Raw genomic sequence first — 16,963 nt, forward strand, 5'->3', positions numbered from 1 at the left:
CTGTGACGCCCTTGGGCGTGAGCAGGCGAACACATTCCCCTCTGCAGAAAGTCGATTTCCCTGCTGACGGGCTGGAATCCCTCCCAACGGCAGAGCCCCGGCCAGCCCTGCATTTCCAGCCCACGAAGTGCTTCCTGTCCCTGCTGTGTCGGGGCGGGTCCCGTCTCGCGTACCCTCATCCTCAGTGAGAACGAACAGGGACCCCACGGTGCAGGGCCCAGCTCTGGCGGGTGGGCTCCTGTCCAGAAGGGAGACCAGCAGCAGGACTGTGCTCCCAGCAGGACGAGAGGCGCGGCTCGGCTCCAGCCCCTGCCCCAGAGGGTGCACGCAGCCTCGGCGTGTGTTCGCCGTGGCGGGGGCACGGCGCTGGGGCCCAGCTCCTGGGTGAGAGCAGATTGCGGGCTCTTCTGCGCATGCCGATGCCAGGGGCTGGCCGGGACGGCTCCTGAAGCCCCCTCTCTTGGCCGGCTGGCCCTCCGCCCGTGTTTCTAGACAGTTTTTTTCCGGTGAAGTCTTTCCAACACTTCTTACTTGTCCTCCCAGAAATCTTAGCCACTCTGAGAGGCCATTCTGGCCTGGTGAAGGGCCTGACCTGGGATCCTGTTGGTAAATACATCGCCTCTCAAGCTGATGACCGCAGCCTGAAGGTGTGGAGGACGCTGGACTGGCAGTTAGAGACCAGCATCACCAAGCCTTTCGACGAGGTGAGGGCCCACAGTCCCCCACCCCCCTGCACCCACACCGCCTCTGGTGCGGGGCAGAGCTGGGCAGCCCAGAGTTCCCTTGTCCGGAGCTGTTAAACATCCGCCTTTGCGGTGGCGAGGCCTGTGTGGCTTAGCGCTGAAGCGGGTGCAGCACACCGCCCCAGGCGGGGCTAGAGGCAGTGCCTGTGCCGGCCGGTGCGCCTGCCGACCTCTGCCCTGGGGGCAGGCAGCCTCCGCGGGGCCTTGGCAGTCCCTGCACAGCATCCAGAGGTGCGACTGCAGTGGCTCGTGTCTGTTTTCCCTTCTCTCATTCAAGTTCTGCCTTCACGTGGGGTCAGAGCCGGGGGTTGCCGTGCTCCGGGAGACGCTTGCTCGGCGCCCCTGAGTGTGCACGCTCCCGTGTCCGGCGTCCTGGTGCAGGTGTGTCTCCACGCTGCGCTCGGGCTCTGCCTTGTGAGCCGTCCTCCACGCCTGCACAGCCTGGGTCCTCGCCTGCCTCGGCCTTCGGGCTGCCCAGGACTGACCCTGAGCTTCAGCAGCTGCTTTTAGCAGCATCACCTCACCCTGCAGGAGACCTGGTGTCAGGGCTGCCTGGGTCGGGAAGCAGGGCCTCTCTGCTGTGCCCTTGGCAGTTTGTGGGGACTTTTCCAACCTCTCGTTGGCTGGTGGCATCTCCAGGCTGCAGGGAGGAGAGGGCTCAGGAGAGCAGTCGGGCCCTCGTGGTCCCTGCTGCTGTGCCAGGACAGGCTCGCGGCCAGACCCCCAAGGGTCAGCAGGGCTACGCGGCAGCCACAGCACTGGCTCTGCAGACCCCCATGGGCTCCCCGGTGCTGGGCAGAGGAGGGTCTGTGGTCAGAAGCAGTGGACAGGGGTGCCACCTGGCTGGCACTCAGAGCCTGTGTGCTGCGTGGTGGGGCAGCAGAGCTGCGCGGCGCCGCTCAGCCTGAGTCCTGGGGCGGATTTTGGTGTTGGAGTTGGCCTTGGGCTCCACTCAAGCACAGGTGCTCCTTGCAGTGTGGAGGGACGACCCACGTGCTGCGGCTCAGCTGGTCTCCAGATGGGCACTACCTGGTATCTGCTCACGCCATGAACAACTCTGGCCCCACCGCCCAGATCATTGAGCGGGAGGGCTGGAAGACCAACATGGACTTTGTTGGGCATCGGAAAGCTGTGACTGTCGTGGTGAGTCCTCTGGGCCTCTGGTTGGTGGCAGACAGTGCCGCCCGAGCGGGATCCTCACAGCCTGGGCCAGGCCGTGCTCCCCAGGCCCAGGCCACATGTGGGACTGAGGCGGCGGCCTCCGAGGGCCAGCACACGTTGTCGTCCGGTTCTTCTTTCCTTTAAACTGATTACAGAACACATCCTGTGTATCTTACTGGCAAATGGACGTGATGATGAGTATCACCAGAGTCAGACTTTGATTAGGACTACTGTGCGCCCAGCCTGGCCCCTTCACGCGTGTGGGCGTGCCCGAGAGCACTCAGGCTGGTGGCCCTGTCAAGTGGCCCACTCCCCAGGCCCCCTGAGACCCATCCGTGGCTGGCGTGGCGCCAAGGCCATGCTGTGAGTCAGCTGACCCGCCTGGTGGTGGCAGTCAGCTTCCTGGGGAGCGTCCTCACAGGCCTGAGGCAGGCTGTGGAGCAGCCTGTGTGAGCCTGACTTGGTCAGCTGTGGGCCACCGAGCGGAGGAAGCAGAGGGCGTCTGAGGCTGACAGGGCAGGGGGTTGTCCAGAACCGTGATCTCAGGTCTCTGTTCGTCAGAACGGGTTCACCCTTTCCATGCTTGATGATAAACATTAGGTGTTCTGGCCTGAACTGTGTGTCTTAAACAACTAAGAACAGCTGTGTTGGTGACACCGGCTTCAGGTGGGGTTTTGTTAGAGCCGGGGGCTCGGGGCTGGCTCCTTTGCAGGGCTCGCCACGTGGCTGGCCCGGTGCTTCTGCAGGACACTCGCCCCAAAGCCTCCCAGCCGCCAGGCCCAGGGCTTACGCCTCTGATGCAGCTCTCCCGTCTCCCCACACTGGCCATCTGCCTGCTTCTGGGATGAAACCCCACTGGGCCGCCCATGTGCATCTCAAATTTGGTGTAGGGCAGGCGTTCCCAGCCCTTGAGGACCACCGTGTGGCAGGTTAGGAAGGGGGCCACGAGCGAGCGAAGCTTCATCTGTTCACCCCGCACCCTGCCTGCGCTCTGCCGCCTGCAGATTCTCAGGAGCATGAGCCACCCCACCCGCCCTGGTCTGCGGGTCTTCTGCCAGACTGGTTCCTGGTGCCAGAAAGGTTGGGGACCATCACTACAGGGCACCTGCCTGGTGCCTGGTTAGTTACTGATTGGTCTTTGTCATTTGACTTCAGAAATTCAACCCTAAAATCTTTAAGAAGAAGCAGAAGAATGGCAGCTCCGCGAAGCCCAGCTGCCCATACTGCTGCTGCGCCGTCGGCAGCAAGGACCGCTCGCTGTCCGTCTGGGTGAGCCCCCCGGGGGCGGGGGCGGGGGCTGTCCGTCTGGGTGAGTGCCCCCCAGCTTGGGGGTGGGGGCTGTCCGTCTGGGCGAGTCCCCCCTGAGCTCGCTGCCGGGGGTGGGGGCCGCAGGGAGAAGAGAGACCCCACTCTAGTGGCGGGCAGTGGGCTCTGCCCTGCGCGGGGCCCGGCCAGGAGAGGCTGGCCCCGGATCCTGGATCCAGGTGCAGGGAGCACCGTCAGCAGCCCGGCTGCAGTTGGCATGCAGCGCCAGCCTTCCTTTCCTTTAAGAGACCCTTTATATCGACACGGAGCCCCTGGGGGGCTGCAGCGTGCAGATCATCAGGTGTGGCTTCCGTGTAGCCGGGGCCACTCCTGGCCCCCAGCCCAGCACCTCGCGGCAGCGTGCGCCGTGTGCCTGGCCTTCCTGTCTGGGGCTTCACACAGTGCAGTTGCCTAGGGTTTACGGTCTGCACCCCGTCTAGCTCTCACTTGGCGTGCCATGGCTGACATTTGTGTGTTGCTGTGTTAACGGTAGTTTATTCCTCATGGTTGACTCCCTGTAGACAGTGGGTCTGGAGTTGTAGGTCTGGAGGTTATCCCCGGCTGCATTTGGGACAGTTGTTGATGGCAGAGCAATCCCCAACCCTGCCCCAGACCTGGGCTGGTGCGTCGTGGGTGGTCCAGCGCACGCTCCCTGAACTCCATCCCTGCTGCTCTGAGCAAAGCCTCGGTGCTGGAGCTCAGGTCGACCGGTCCCCCGCTTCTGAGGGTCTGTGGGCGGGACTGTGGGCAAAGGGCCAGGCTGGGTCTCTCTGGAGAGAGGACTCAGAGGGCGAGGTTCCCATGGGCTCCAGGCTCAGGATCGGGCTGGCCGCAGGGCCTTCTGCCGACAAGGTGGGTTCCCAGGCCCTGGCGTAGGTGGGAGGAGCCCAACCTGCTGGACGCGGGGGCCTGTGCTCGGCCGCGTGGGGGCCCTGGGGCGTGAGCACGCAGGTCAGGCGGGAGCACGGCCTCGGATGCAGGCTTGCTCGGGATGTGTGTGACAGGCTCTGCATCACGCTCTCAGTGGGCAGTCCAGTGCCTGACTTTAAGAGAGTACACTGCATGTCCCAAGACAGAAGAAAGTGGTTAGTAGTGGCGACCCGGGGCCTGGTCCAGGGCAGTGTGAGCTCGTGAGGTGTGTGGCGCCGCCCCTGCGGAGCCTGGGTACGCGCAGGGGGCTGGTCCTCCATGATGCTGTGTTGTCCCGGGACCTGCCTTGGCTGCCTCCTCCCCTGCGGCCCTGGCCCCATCCCTGCTCAAGAGGCCTTCCAGAACCCCCGGGTGTCGCTGGTCGTGTGGTGTGTGTGCAGCCGTCTCCCCGGCCCACTGTGTGTGTCTGGTGGGCTGGGGCCCACCGCTGGGGTCTTGGTGGTGGGGTGAGCGGACTTGGAGACGCCCTGTGTGTCAGCGCAGCTGGACCGGGGTCTTTGGTGGTGGCTCTGAGCCGAGTAGACGGGGAGGTTTCACTCGTTCACTTGCCTTCCAGCTCACGTGCCTGAAACGGCCTTTGGTGGTCATCCACGAGCTGTTTGACAAATCCATCATGGACATCTCCTGGTAAGCTGGTCTCGGCTCGAGGCATAGTCTGGCAGAGGGGGCGGCACCCGCTAGAGCCCGAGGCTTTGTGCGATCAGGACTGAGTGGCTGGGCCCAGGGTCCCAGCCAGAGCAGAGCCCCAGTGTACGTGTGAGGAGAACTGTAGGGCCTAGAGCCCTCTGGGATGGGTGCGGGGGCCTCTCTCCAGGGCTTGCGCCTGGCTGCTGACAGCTGTCTCTCTTAGGACCCTGAATGGGCTGGGCATCCTGGTATGCTCCATGGACGGCTCCGTGGCCTTTCTGGACTTCTCCCAGGACGAGCTGGGAGACCCCCTGAGCGAGGAGGAGAAGGTAGGAGCCGTGCGGCTCTGGGGCCCCTGCAGCCTGCACAGACTCGCTGCTTCCTGAAGCGCCCCTGGTTTCAGCCTCTTACAGCCTGTCGCTCTCACAGATGAAGCTCTGTTCATCCAGAATCCGTCTCAGTCACGAGCGGGCCTGGGCGTCTTTTCTTGAGTCTACAGCCGCCCTGGCAGTGCTCATGCCAGGAGCACGGAGGGGCTGCCGGGCACCCATCTGTCCCGTGTGCTGTGCTGATGCGGCCTTGGGTCGGCCATCAGGACAGAGAGGGCCCTCTTTCCTGGCACTCACATCTGCCAGGCCCAGGGCCCTGTGTTCCACCCCCCTTCAGGCAGGGCTGATCCATCTTGCTAGCCCATGAGCAAGCTCCTCCTTGGTTAGCCTGAGGTCTGGGGGCAGAAGCCTGAGCCACCTGTGGCCAGGCCGGGCCTCCTCCGCACGTGGCCTGCCCAGGACGTGCGCCAGCGCATCCTTGTGGCCCTGCGCAGGCCAGCACAGCTTTCCCTACCTCGGCTTGGAGCTCACTTCCCTCGAGCAGGCCCATGCCAGCTCTCCTCTGTAGGGGGCCACTGTTGCTGGGAGCTCCTCGGAGGCCTCTGAGGGGACCCGACTACGACATCACCCTTTGGGCGTTGGGATCTGCCTGGCTCAGGGCCCTGAGCCAGCTTGGCACCCATAGTCCTGACCCATGGGGGGCGAGTGAGTCCACCACCCCAGCTCTTCCCTCCCCCGGTCAGCATCTCTGGGTGACCTCCCTTTGCCCTTGAGAGCCGTGACCGGTCTGGGTGCAGGCAGGGCCCCTACGTTGGAGGCACGCTAAGGCTGAGCTCCGATTCCTGATCCGAGACTCCAGGGTGCAGGGAGGGCTGTGGCCCCAGGCCGCCCTGCCCGGGGTCCTCCCTGCTGGGCAGGTCCCGCTGGCCTCCGCTTTGGTCGCTGGCACACCCGGTGTGCGTCTTCTGCTTGTGCCACCAGCCACACCCACGTGCTGAGGCCACTGTCCCCAGTCCCGTGAGCGGCTTGTGGCCCAGGACTGCTGAGGCCTGGGAAGGTGGGCGGGCCCTGCTCGTGACGGTTAGGATGTGCTGGGAGCCACGCAGGCAGAGAACGTTTCCCCTGGCCCGTACGCCAGGCTTTCCCTTGCTCTCAGGTGGGGACCTCCAGCCTCATGGGGCTCCTCTGGCTGTGGGAGGAGGTTCTGGGTCTGGGATCTGGTTCTCAAGAAGCCTTTGGGTCCTTGCAGTGGTTTAAGAGCCTCATGTTACAACCCGAGGGTCTCGATTTCAGTTCAGCGAGACTTTCTTGCTATTTGTTCTGCATCAGACCTGCCGTAGGGTCAGGCATTCACTCGCATCCCCAAGTGTAGACGCCGTAAAGTCTGTGAGCACCCAGGGAGGGTGCAGGGCCACTCATGACACGTAGTCAGCAGCAGGCAGACAGCAGGAGGGCTCGGGGACCCTGCCCAGGGCCCTGTCTCTCTGAGCGGGGAACTACTCACAGCTCACCCACGGGTGGGCAGCGTCACACCCCTCACTCGGCCTTCCCCAGAGCCGCATCCACCAGTCCACCTACGGCAAGAGCCTGGCCATCATGACCGAGGCCCAGCTGTCCACCGCTGTCATCGAGAACCCAGAGATGCTGCAGTACCAGCGCAGGCAGCAACAGCTGGACCGCCAGGGCCCCACGGCCAGGGACGCCGGACCCGCGGCCAGAGACACGGGCTCCGCCTCCTCAGTCGCCGGCGTGGTCAATGGGGAGAGCCTGGAAGACATTAGGAAGGTGAGGGCTGGGCCCGGCGCCCCGAGGACACCGCCTGCAGCCTTTCCAGGGGGCTGGACACGGGGCAGTGGGCCTTGGGCCCTGCCCTCCGGAGACTGTCAGCTCCGCATCTTTCCCTGGGTGCTGTGCTCCTCTGGGGTGCAGGTGAGGGGGATGGGAAGGGCACAGACGGAGCTGGGGGCTAAAACCGTCCCCAGGCACTCATGCAGTGCGCCCCCTGCCCCACGTGGAGTGCACACAGGGTGCGACTGGAGCCCTCGGTTATGAGCCTTCTGTGGGAAGTTTTTACGAAGCACGGTTTAGAGACAGGAGGTCAGGTCTCACCCGGTAGGCAACTCCGCATGGAGCCTGTGCCTGCGGGTTCGTGGCTGGCCCGGCACGTGTTTACTGCCTGGAGGCCCAGTCAGGTGGGCGCTGGAGGTGGAGGCGAGGGGCTGCTGGAGCCACTGCCCCTCAGGGTGAGGTCGAGCACACGTCCTGAACCAGGGGCTCCGACTGGTTGCGTCCAAAAGGCCGTCGCGTGGGGAGCTGGGCTCGCGTCCTTGCAGGCCTTGCCCACTCACAGGCACTGACGCGTCTCTTTGGTTTGTTTCTCTCCTTTGCCAGAACCTTTTGAAGAAGCAGGTTGAGACGCGGACCGCAGACGGTCGGAGGAGAATCACGCCTCTCTGCATAGCGCAGCTGGACACCGGGTACTCGCTCTCCCTGCACCTTCTCTGGGTGCTCTTCCTCTCTCCTTCCGCCGGGCAGCTCTCACTGCCCAGCCTTCACAGGCTCGTGGGCAGACGGGGGCAAGCTGAGCCCAGGTCCTCAGAGCCCCGCTCCCTGATGGCGCTGCAGGCGGGCTCGTGGAGGCGCCTCCGTGGCTCTGCTGTGTCCACGCAGCTGGCCCCACTTCGTTGAAGATGCCAGGGCGAGAGAAGTCAGTCCAGCCTTCTTCTGTCTCTTTTTACACTTTCGTAGCGTTCTCTTTCTCAGTAGGAAAAAACGTGCATGATACTGAAGGCCTGGTCACCCGCAGTCCAGTCTCAGAGTCAGTCACTGTTTCACTGTGCGGTCCGCGTCCTCCGTTTGTTCCTGGTTCTTGACCTTGTGTCCACTTTAATAACTGGTCCTCTGAAGCACTAGCTTGCAGAGGGTCCAGGTGCCAGCCTGTGAACGTGCCGTGCCTGACCTAGCCAGCCCCGTGCCTGGACGTGCGGTGTGTGCGGAGGGCTGCCTGTCCGTGCGTCTGAGCACCGCTCTTCCCTCTGTGCGCTTCCCAGAACCGGGCGTGCAGGGCGGGGCCCAGGCGGGCAGTGGACCCGGTGGGCGCCCGCTGCTGTCGTGGCCTCTGTGGTCGGGCTGGCTTTCGTGTTGGTCATTCTCCCCACAGTGAGGACTCGGAGGGCGAGTGTGAAGAACAGGCCGTGGACGAAGGTGACCCGCTCCCCTCCGCCCGTCTGCACGGGCACCGTGTGCAGCAGCGCTCTGCGCTCGCTCGCTCTCCTCCCGGGGCTGTTCTGAATGTCCCCCGAGGGCTGTGGAGACCCTCCTGGGGTCAGGTGTGCACGCACCAACCGGAACCAGCCTCCAGACTCCTCGCCCAGGGTGGCTTCTCTTGAAGGAGCCTTTTCCCCTGAACCTACCTGGGCACCGCCCCCACCCGCCTTTCTCAGGACCAGGTGAAGCCCAGCTTGTGCGGAGCCTGACCACCTCAGAGCCACAGGAGGGGGAGGGCTGTACGGATGGGAGACGAGGCTGGGGCTTCTGTCCTGTGAGTCCTGCTGAGGAGGCAGGGTGGTGCCTGAGCCAGCTTTCTGCCCTGGTGCAAGCGTTTCTTGCACCCGACTTAATGCTTTTGATTTTAACAACTTTCTTCTTTTGATGCGCATGTCAAAACAAGTAACAACAGACTAGATAATTATTAGCTTAACTAATCAAGAGAAAAGAGAGAGTGCAGATATTTAAAATGGAAAGAAGTAGGAAGCAATCACAGATAAAGAATAAACCAAAAGGGTGAAAGATACTTCTGTTGAACTCTGCAAATAAATCTGAAAATGGATTATTTTGAGGAAAACAAAAGTTACCGAAACTGAAGAAAATCCATACACATGAAATCTTATAGAAGAAACAGAGGACAATTGTCACAGAGGTGACCTACCAAAAGCCACCAGACTGAGACAACTTTGTGGGAAAATTCTAACAAAGTTTAAAGAACAAATCATTCTAATATCAGGTGGGTACAAATGTAATTTCAGTTTTGGATTGTGAATTTTAAATCCTTATAACTAGGCTCAAACACATGTTTATCAGTAAAAATAGGAACCGTCGCAATCAACAATTACATTTTTGCCGACAAGAAATAAGTAAGTTTATTCCTGTGACATAAAAACCCAACAAACTTCGGGATCCAACAAGCCTGGAAAGCGTCTTCTGCGTCCTGAACTTGGACAGCGTCCTCTGCGTCCTGCCGGCACGGAAGTGTTCTCCGTGCAGAGTGTCGTCGAGGCGCTTGGAGAAGTGCTGCTCACTTGGCGAGAGGTCGGGGGAATATGGGGATGAGGCAGAACTTGGTAACATCGCTTGTGCGCCGTGCAGTCAAGTGCCGACACGGAGAAGAACTGGCCTTTTCTGTTGACCAGTGCCAGCTGCAGGCATCGCAGTGTTCAGTGCATCCCATTGATGTGCTGAACGTACTCCTCAGATGGAATGGTTGTGCTGAAATTCAGAAAGTTGTAGTGGTTCAGACCAGCAGCAGATCATCTAACTGTGACCATGACCTTTTTTGGGTGCAAGTTTGGTTTTGGGAAGCGCTTTGGAGCTTCCTCTCGGTCCGCCGACTGAACTGGTCATCGCCAGTTGTCGTATACAACCCATTTCCCACTTTTTGTCTCATGTCAGAACCCAGCCAAGAAATGGTTTATTGTTGTTTTGTAGAATAAGCAAAGATAACACTTGGAAGCGATGGTTTTTTGATTTCTGGTCAGCTCATGAGGCACGCGCTCATCGGCCTTTTTCACCTTTCCAGTTTGCTTCAAATGCTGAACAAGCGTAGAACGGTTGCAGTCGGGTCCTTGGACAGCTTCTCATGTGGCTCTAATAGGGTCAGCTTCAGTGACGCTCTCAGTTGACCTTGTCAGCTTCTGACGGCCGCCCCTTCACTCCTCTTCACGGTGCTCGTCTCCTTTGCAAAACTACTGCACCGTGCGTTTGTTTGCAGGTCCTGGGTCAAATGTGTTGTTGACGTTGTGAGTTGTCTCCACTGGTTTTACAGCCCATCTTGAAGTCAAATAAGAAAATCTCTCAAATTTGCTTTGTGTGTAACATCGTTTCCATAGTCTAAAATAAATGTAAAATACATAGCAAATAATAAGTCATTAACAAAAAGATAAAGTGAGAAATGGACAGTAAAATGATATATAACATAATCACATTTTATTTAGAATATATTCCAATATCAAGGCACAAATTTCAATAGTGCAAAACCACAATTATTTTTGCATCAACCTAATAATATTGAAAATACCTCTCGTGCTTAGAAAAAGAAGGAAAACTTGCAAAGTTTTTTTTTTAATGAACACTATATTGAAATTTCACAATCAAAATGTGACAGATACAGTAAATTTCTGATCAATCTCATTTCCAAATGTCAATGTAAAATCCTAAATTAACAAACTGAACCTTACAATGTGTTAAAATGCTAATACACTATAAATAAGTAAAGTTTATTTCAGGAAAGCGAGATGGTTCAGACGATTTGGGGAAACTTATTGTACTCCTACCTTTCAGTAGATCAAAGTAAATTTGGTCATCTCTGTAGACGCTTAAGAGGCATTTTTATTAAATCCAATATCATTCTTATTGAAAACTTAATTAAATAGGAATAGATGGGTGTTTATTAAACTTGATAAACTTATTTCAAATTAAATTTGAAAACCGAACAAATGTCTGCTCCTGTGACAGTAGTTTAACCTTCTTCTGGCGATGCCAGTTCACACAGTCAGACAAGAGAAAGAAGAAATTAGAAAGGAGGTGGCGAGTGTGCTGTTAGTCAAGGGTGGTGTGATCCGCGAGAGAGTCAACGGGAAAAGCTGCCACAGTCAGTCAGAGACCAGGCGCCTGGGACGGCCAGCGCGCGCCGCCGAGTAGCGCGGTTCCCTCTGGAAGGTGTGAAGGGAAGTCGTGTGAGCAGCACCGCACCTAGACTGTCACGAGCACAGGAGATCTTCATGGAGGAAAAAACTTAAACTCTACTGCCAGACCTAAAAGAAAATTCACAGAAACAGCTAGAAATGCACACCACTTCCTAGATAGGATGACTCAGTATCGTAAAGATGGCAGGTTTCTCTCAGCCTGTAAGCATGACAAATCACCACAGGAATTTTCAGCAAAAGACAAACTGATTCTGAAGTTTTCTCGAAAAGTACACAGGAGCGGCTGAAGTGTTCTGGAAAAGATTAATCAGGAGACTAGCCCCCCTGGAAATGAAAGCTTAGAAGCTGTAGTTACGGTCATGACCCACTTACACGTAGCAGAGCAGTGGGTACCGTGAAGAGTCAGGACAGACGCTCCCTGGAGACAGTGCAAGACTGCGCACAGTGGGCGGGAGAGGCTGGACGGCGCATGTACCTCAGTGCAGCCAGAGCACTCCCGCACGCTGAGCACGTAAATTAACTCGGCATGGCTTAGAGACTTGGACACACACAGCCACAGAGCCCCCAGAAGAGGACATAGGCCAGCATTCTCTGGCCTACGCTATACCAGCGTTGTCTTAAGGGAGCAGGAATAGCAACAAAAATAAACAAATGACTCTGTTTTTCCCAGTTATCATGGTGTGAGGAACCACAAGCAACAGAGTCTCCCATGACACCCTCTGTGAAGCGGTGCCCGGAGTCCTGCCCCCTCTATGAAGCGGTGCCTGGAGTCCTGCCCGGGAACCAGCCAGAAGTGTTTGGAGGCGGGGGAGCTCCAGATCAGCCTGAAACTGCCCCTCAGAAGGACAGACGCTTCTCGGGCACCACCAGGCTCAAGTCCACTCCCCACCCCAGGCGCTCCGTGTGTGTCCTGGGGAACAGTAGCACTGCGAGGCAGCCACAGCTGTGGACACCCCCACGTGGACCTCGAGGTGCTGAGAAAACTCAGCAAGAACAAGACGCTGGCCAAGAAATATGAGGCCTTTGGGGGGCTTCCTGTGTGGCTCAGCTGATAAAGAATCCGCCTGTAATGTGGGAGACCTGGATTTGTTTCCTGGGTTGGGAAGATCCCTTGGAGAATGGAAAGGCTACCCACTCCCGTGTTCTGGCCTGGAGGATTCTATGGACTGTATAGTCCATGGAGTCGCAAAGAGTTGGGCACGACTGAGCGACTTTCACGTTCCGCATTCAACATTTGGCTTCAGAGTCTCTGATCAAGCAAATCCCACGAATCCTGGGCCCAGGCCTGAACAAGGCTGGCCAGTTCCCTCCCTTGCTGACCCACAATGCAAACGTGGTGGCCAAAGTTGATGAAGTGGAGTTCACGATCGATTTCCAGATGAAGAAGGTGCCGTGTCTGGCAGTGGCTGTCAGCCAAGTGAAGATGACAGATGTCGAGCTGTGTACATCCACAGATGGCCGTCATCTTCCTGGTGTCATTGCTCAGGAAGAATGGACAGAACGTCAGGGCCTCGCACAGTAAGAGCACCGTAGGCGAGCCCCCATGTCTGTACTAAGGCCCAGCTTGATAAACCAAAAAAGATAACAAGCAAATGAGATCTAATCAAACTCACACCTCAAAGGAAACCATGCACAGATGAAAAGACAGTGTGTGGACTGGGAGGAAACACGCACAGACAACACAGCCACCGAGGGCTTAATCTCCAACATGCACCAACAGCTCATGCAGCTCGGGTTTAAAAATCCAAACGTGGGCAGAAGACCTGGGTAGACATTTCTCCAGAAAAGACACAGATGGCCAACAGGCATGTGGAAAGACGCGCAGCATCACTAATTGTTAGAGAAATGCAAATCTAAACCACAGTGAGTGAGCACCTCACACTGGTCCAAATGGCCGTCACTAAGAAGTCTGCAAGTAGCCAACGTTGGAGAAGGTGTGGAGAAAAGGGAGCCCTCCTGCACGGGGGTGGGAAGGCCAGTCGGTGCAGCCACGGTGAAAGGCAGTGAGGCGGTTCCTCAGTGGCCCAGCGAGCTCACTCTGGGCACGTACCTGGAGAAAGCTGTCGTTCAAAAGGGAATGCACCCCAGTGTTGACTGCAGCACCGTCTACACTAACCAAGCCGTGGAAAGAAGCTGCATGCCCATCAACAGATGGATGTGTGAAGATGCAGTATATTCATACAACGGAATACTACTCAGCCATATAAAAGCGAAAGAACGCCATTTACAGCAACATGGAACGACCTAGAGGGTATCAAGGTACATGACGTGAGTCACAGACATGCCAGATGACGCCACTCACGTGTGGAATCTAAAACATGACGCAAATGAACGGATCTGCAAACAGACAGGTTGCGGGGTGGAGAACAGGTGTGGCTGCTGAGCAGAGGGCGTGGGGGGTGTCGTGGGGGCTTGTGGGTTAGCAAGTGCAACGGCTACATCTGGGATGGGTACTCTTGCACAGGAGGCTATACTCAATACCCTGTGATAAAGCAAACGGAAGAGAACGTATGTACATGTGTAACTGAGTCACTCCGCTGTATAGCAGAGACAAACACGACAGAGTAAGTCAGTTACACTTCAGTAGGATAAACTGTTTTAAAAACACGGAGCCCTATCTTTCAACTTACAGTTTTGCACAGCTCAGAAACTTTTCAGAGAGTAGCATTCTGAACATTTCAGGTTTTTTTTTTAATGACCTCAGAGGTAAAAAAATCTTTCCTACAAATTACACAAAAGTTAAACCCCACAAATACAACGTTTTTTGCAAGAAAAATTACATGGTAAGTAGTCAAAACACAACATCCTGGGGAAAATATTTCCTGTCCATACAGGAATTGTTAAAAATATGGTAAGTAGGTCTTAGTAATATAGACCAGTAATCAGATAGAATAAGGTCTTAATGTGGGTCAAGACTTGCTGTTAAATGTCTTAGCATGACCGATCTCAGAGCACTGATTACAGTAGTAATGTTAAAATTACAGATGTGGTTGGCTGGCTGGCCACGAGATTTACACTCATGTGGGCAGAGACCATGGCCGTCTTCTTCACCACCGTATTCCCAGCATTGGGCACACAGTTGCTACTCAATACATATTGACGGGATGAAAAAAAAAAAAATAGAAAAATGGATGACAGAAATGAGCAAACAGTTCACAGAAAAAGAGTGTCAGATATTTCTAGATTAAAAATTTTCAACCCTGCATCAAAATAATTGTAAATTAAACCCTGATGCTGGGAAAGTCTGAAGGCAGGAGGAGAAGGGATGACGGATGAGATGGTTGGATGGCGTTGTCGATTCAACAGACACGAGTTTGAGCAAACTCCAGGAGATAGTGAAGGACAGGAAGCCTGGCATGCTGCAGTCCGTGGGGCTGGACAGGACTGAGCGACTGCACAGTAAGAAACCTGTAGTAACGTACCACTTTGATCTCAGATAGTCAGAGGAGAAGAAGTTTATAAAACCGGTGGTGAGTGTGTGCAAAAATGGGCAGCCATACACAGCTTGTGAGGTAGACCTCACAGCAGGACCCCGAGGACGGTTTATCCAGAACCGTCTGTGCACGTCCCACTTTTCCTTCTGGGAATTTATCCCCCGTAGCACGTGAAGTCAAGCTGGGGCGACAGTTAAAACAGCAGGCGTGCCTGTGTTTTCCGTGTGCCGTCCTTGGCACGTGCTCTGGGGGTGCGTTAGTCCAGACAGCGGCCCCATGGGGAGGGCGGGCGAGGCATCCGAGGGCCCTCTGCAGAGCCCTGCAGTGCGTCACAGCAACGCCAGGAGACCGAGACCATTGGCCGTTCCTCGAAAGAGGCTGGTCTAGGCCGTCAGGCCGCCACCACGGCAGGGAGGCCCCTGTGCCCTGTTTCCCAGCCCCGAGACATGCTTGCTGGGTTAACCCTCAGGCCAGGGTGCATCTTAAAATCAGAGGCGTCTGACAGCTAACGGTTGCGATTTTTCTCTTAGTGGCACATAAAGTGCCAGTTCACTTGGTTCCAACTGAGTGTAGTGTACAAAGTGGTTTTACTTTCTTTTCTACTTCTTTGTCACTTGTATGAAAACCGCCCCAAAAGTGCATCGCCCCTGGGCCAGACACCGGGGTGTCGAGGCTGTGAAAGTATGCGGCACAGCGCCTGCAGACTGGCTGACTCTCCCCTTCTCGGTGACAGGGACTTCTCCACGGCCTTCTTCAACAGCATCCCGCTCTCGGGCTCCCTGGCGGGCCCCATGCTCAGCTCCCACAGCGGCCCACAGCTGCTCCCACTGGACCCCGGCACGCCCATCCCCTTCAGCTCCTCGAAGCCTTCCACCGAGCCAGCGGCTGGCACCCGGCCTGTGGGCGACGCTGCCAGTAAGGACGGGTGAGTCCATGGGGCCAGGGGCAGGTCCCGGGGATGCTGGGCGGCCTCAGGTGAAGAGAGGAACGGGCTGGGTTTCAGATGGGGGCCCGCTCAGAAGAGGAGTCAGTGCTTAGGGTCCAAGGGCTCCGAGTCGGCAGCCACAGGGCCAGCCCTGCTTCAGCCAGTCTGCTCGTGTCCCCCCAGCCCGGCTCCCCCACACTCAGCATGCGTCTGCTGGGGGCACCCACGGCCCACTGCCTGGACGCCACGCTGGCCGTGGGGAAGGAGCAGAAGAGCGTGACTGAGGAGCCGGTCCCCTGAGGGCCTTGCCAGGCAGGTCTCCAGAAGTACCTCTTCTAGGCTGAGCCAGGCCACAGGGTCACGGCCACAAGAGCAGAGCCCCAAACCCCTGAGGAGGGGCGTGGGGCGCGGGATGAAAGGTTGGCTTTTCCCTGGTGCGGACACAGGCCAGGACTCCCACCCGGGAGGTGCCCAGACCCAGCTGCTGCCCTGGCCTGTGCCTGACAGTTGTGGTGACTCCAGGGCCTGCGTTACTACAGCCTCTGCCACGGTCGCGGCCCGGGAGGGAGCACGCCTGGGTCCACCAGGCCCCTCAGGAAGCCTGGGGAAGGGCAGGGTGCTGGGCCTGCACGAGGTCCTGGGAGACCTGCAGGTCTGGCCCAGGTCAGCCCAGAGGAGGCCCCACGGCTTCGGACCAGCATGTGGGACGTGCCTGGACCTGGGGTGGTGGGGGGCGCTGGACCGTACCCCCGAGGCGCGCGGAGCCGCCCAGGTGCCGTGCTTGGCCAAGGAAGCGGCAGGAGGGGATGGTGGCTTCGGGACCCCATGCACTTCTGGTTAGACCTGTGGGCAGAGCAGGCTGGGGTGGAGACAGGCCCGAGGTGAGGAAGGGCCTGTGGAGCCCCCGTCCCGGCCTTGTGCCCCAGCAGCTCTCGGAACGTGCAGAGGGGCATGCCAGGCGTTTGCTCACAGCCTTGCAGATGCCAGGCGCCGGGGGGCTGCCTTCCAGAGGTAGTATATGGGGGTGTTGAAGTCAGGGAAGTCGTTTATGGAAGTCTAATGTTCGTGCCTGGCTCCTTGGCTCCACGGCACACAGAGCCCAGACTCCCGGCCCTGCTGGTTGTGTGACGTGGCCTTCCCTCCACTCACCCCAGCGTGAACACGGCCACTGCTCCCACCACCCCGTCCCCCTCCGTCCTGACAACCCCGTCCAAGATCGAACCTATGAAGGCGTTCGACTCCCGGTTCACGGAGCGCTCCAAAGCCACGCCGGGGACACCTGCCTTGGCCAGCACGACCCCGACAGCCGCAGAAAGGTAGGTGGTGGCTGTGTGGGCCCCGGAGACGGGGGTGGGTGGGTTCCAGCCTCTCGTGCCGGCTTCCTGCTCACTCACCAGCCAGGAGGTCGGGAGCCGAGACAGAGTGAGGGACTGGAGGCCTCTGAGTCCCCACAGTGCGTCCTTACCTCCCCGAGGACAGGCAGCAACCCCCCAGGGCGCCAGGACCCTGCTGAACCGGCTGCCTGAGCGTTCCAGCCTCTGCAACTAGCCTGGAGCCTCTCTGCCCCCAGGGAGACCTCACAGCGAGC

At 57.9% G+C, this 16,963-nt stretch overlaps 1 protein-coding gene across 4 annotated transcripts in view; it reads left to right on the forward strand.

Annotated features, from left to right (window-relative positions):
- Positions 1 to 16,963, forward strand: part of LOC113907197 (protein HIRA) — a 45,596-nt gene that overhangs the window by 19,510 nt on the left and 9,123 nt on the right. For all 4 annotated transcript variants that reach the window (XM_027566015.1, XM_027566017.1, XM_027566018.1 and 1 more), the window contains 9 exons: positions 544 to 704; positions 1,719 to 1,886; positions 3,060 to 3,173; positions 4,696 to 4,766; positions 4,990 to 5,095; positions 6,650 to 6,880; positions 7,487 to 7,572; positions 15,184 to 15,375; positions 16,530 to 16,691. In XM_027566015.1, coding sequence (XP_027421816.1) covers positions 544 to 704; positions 1,719 to 1,886; positions 3,060 to 3,173; positions 4,696 to 4,766; positions 4,990 to 5,095; positions 6,650 to 6,880; positions 7,487 to 7,572; positions 15,184 to 15,375; positions 16,530 to 16,691 — 1,291 coding nt within the window. The remainder of the gene's footprint in view (positions 1 to 543; positions 705 to 1,718; positions 1,887 to 3,059; positions 3,174 to 4,695; positions 4,767 to 4,989; positions 5,096 to 6,649; positions 6,881 to 7,486; positions 7,573 to 15,183; positions 15,376 to 16,529; positions 16,692 to 16,963) is intronic.

The sequence above is a fragment of the Bos indicus x Bos taurus genome, chromosome 17 (assembly GCF_003369695.1).
Source record: "Bos indicus x Bos taurus breed Angus x Brahman F1 hybrid chromosome 17, Bos_hybrid_MaternalHap_v2.0, whole genome shotgun sequence".
Lineage (NCBI taxonomy): Eukaryota > Metazoa > Chordata > Mammalia > Artiodactyla > Bovidae > Bos > Bos indicus x Bos taurus.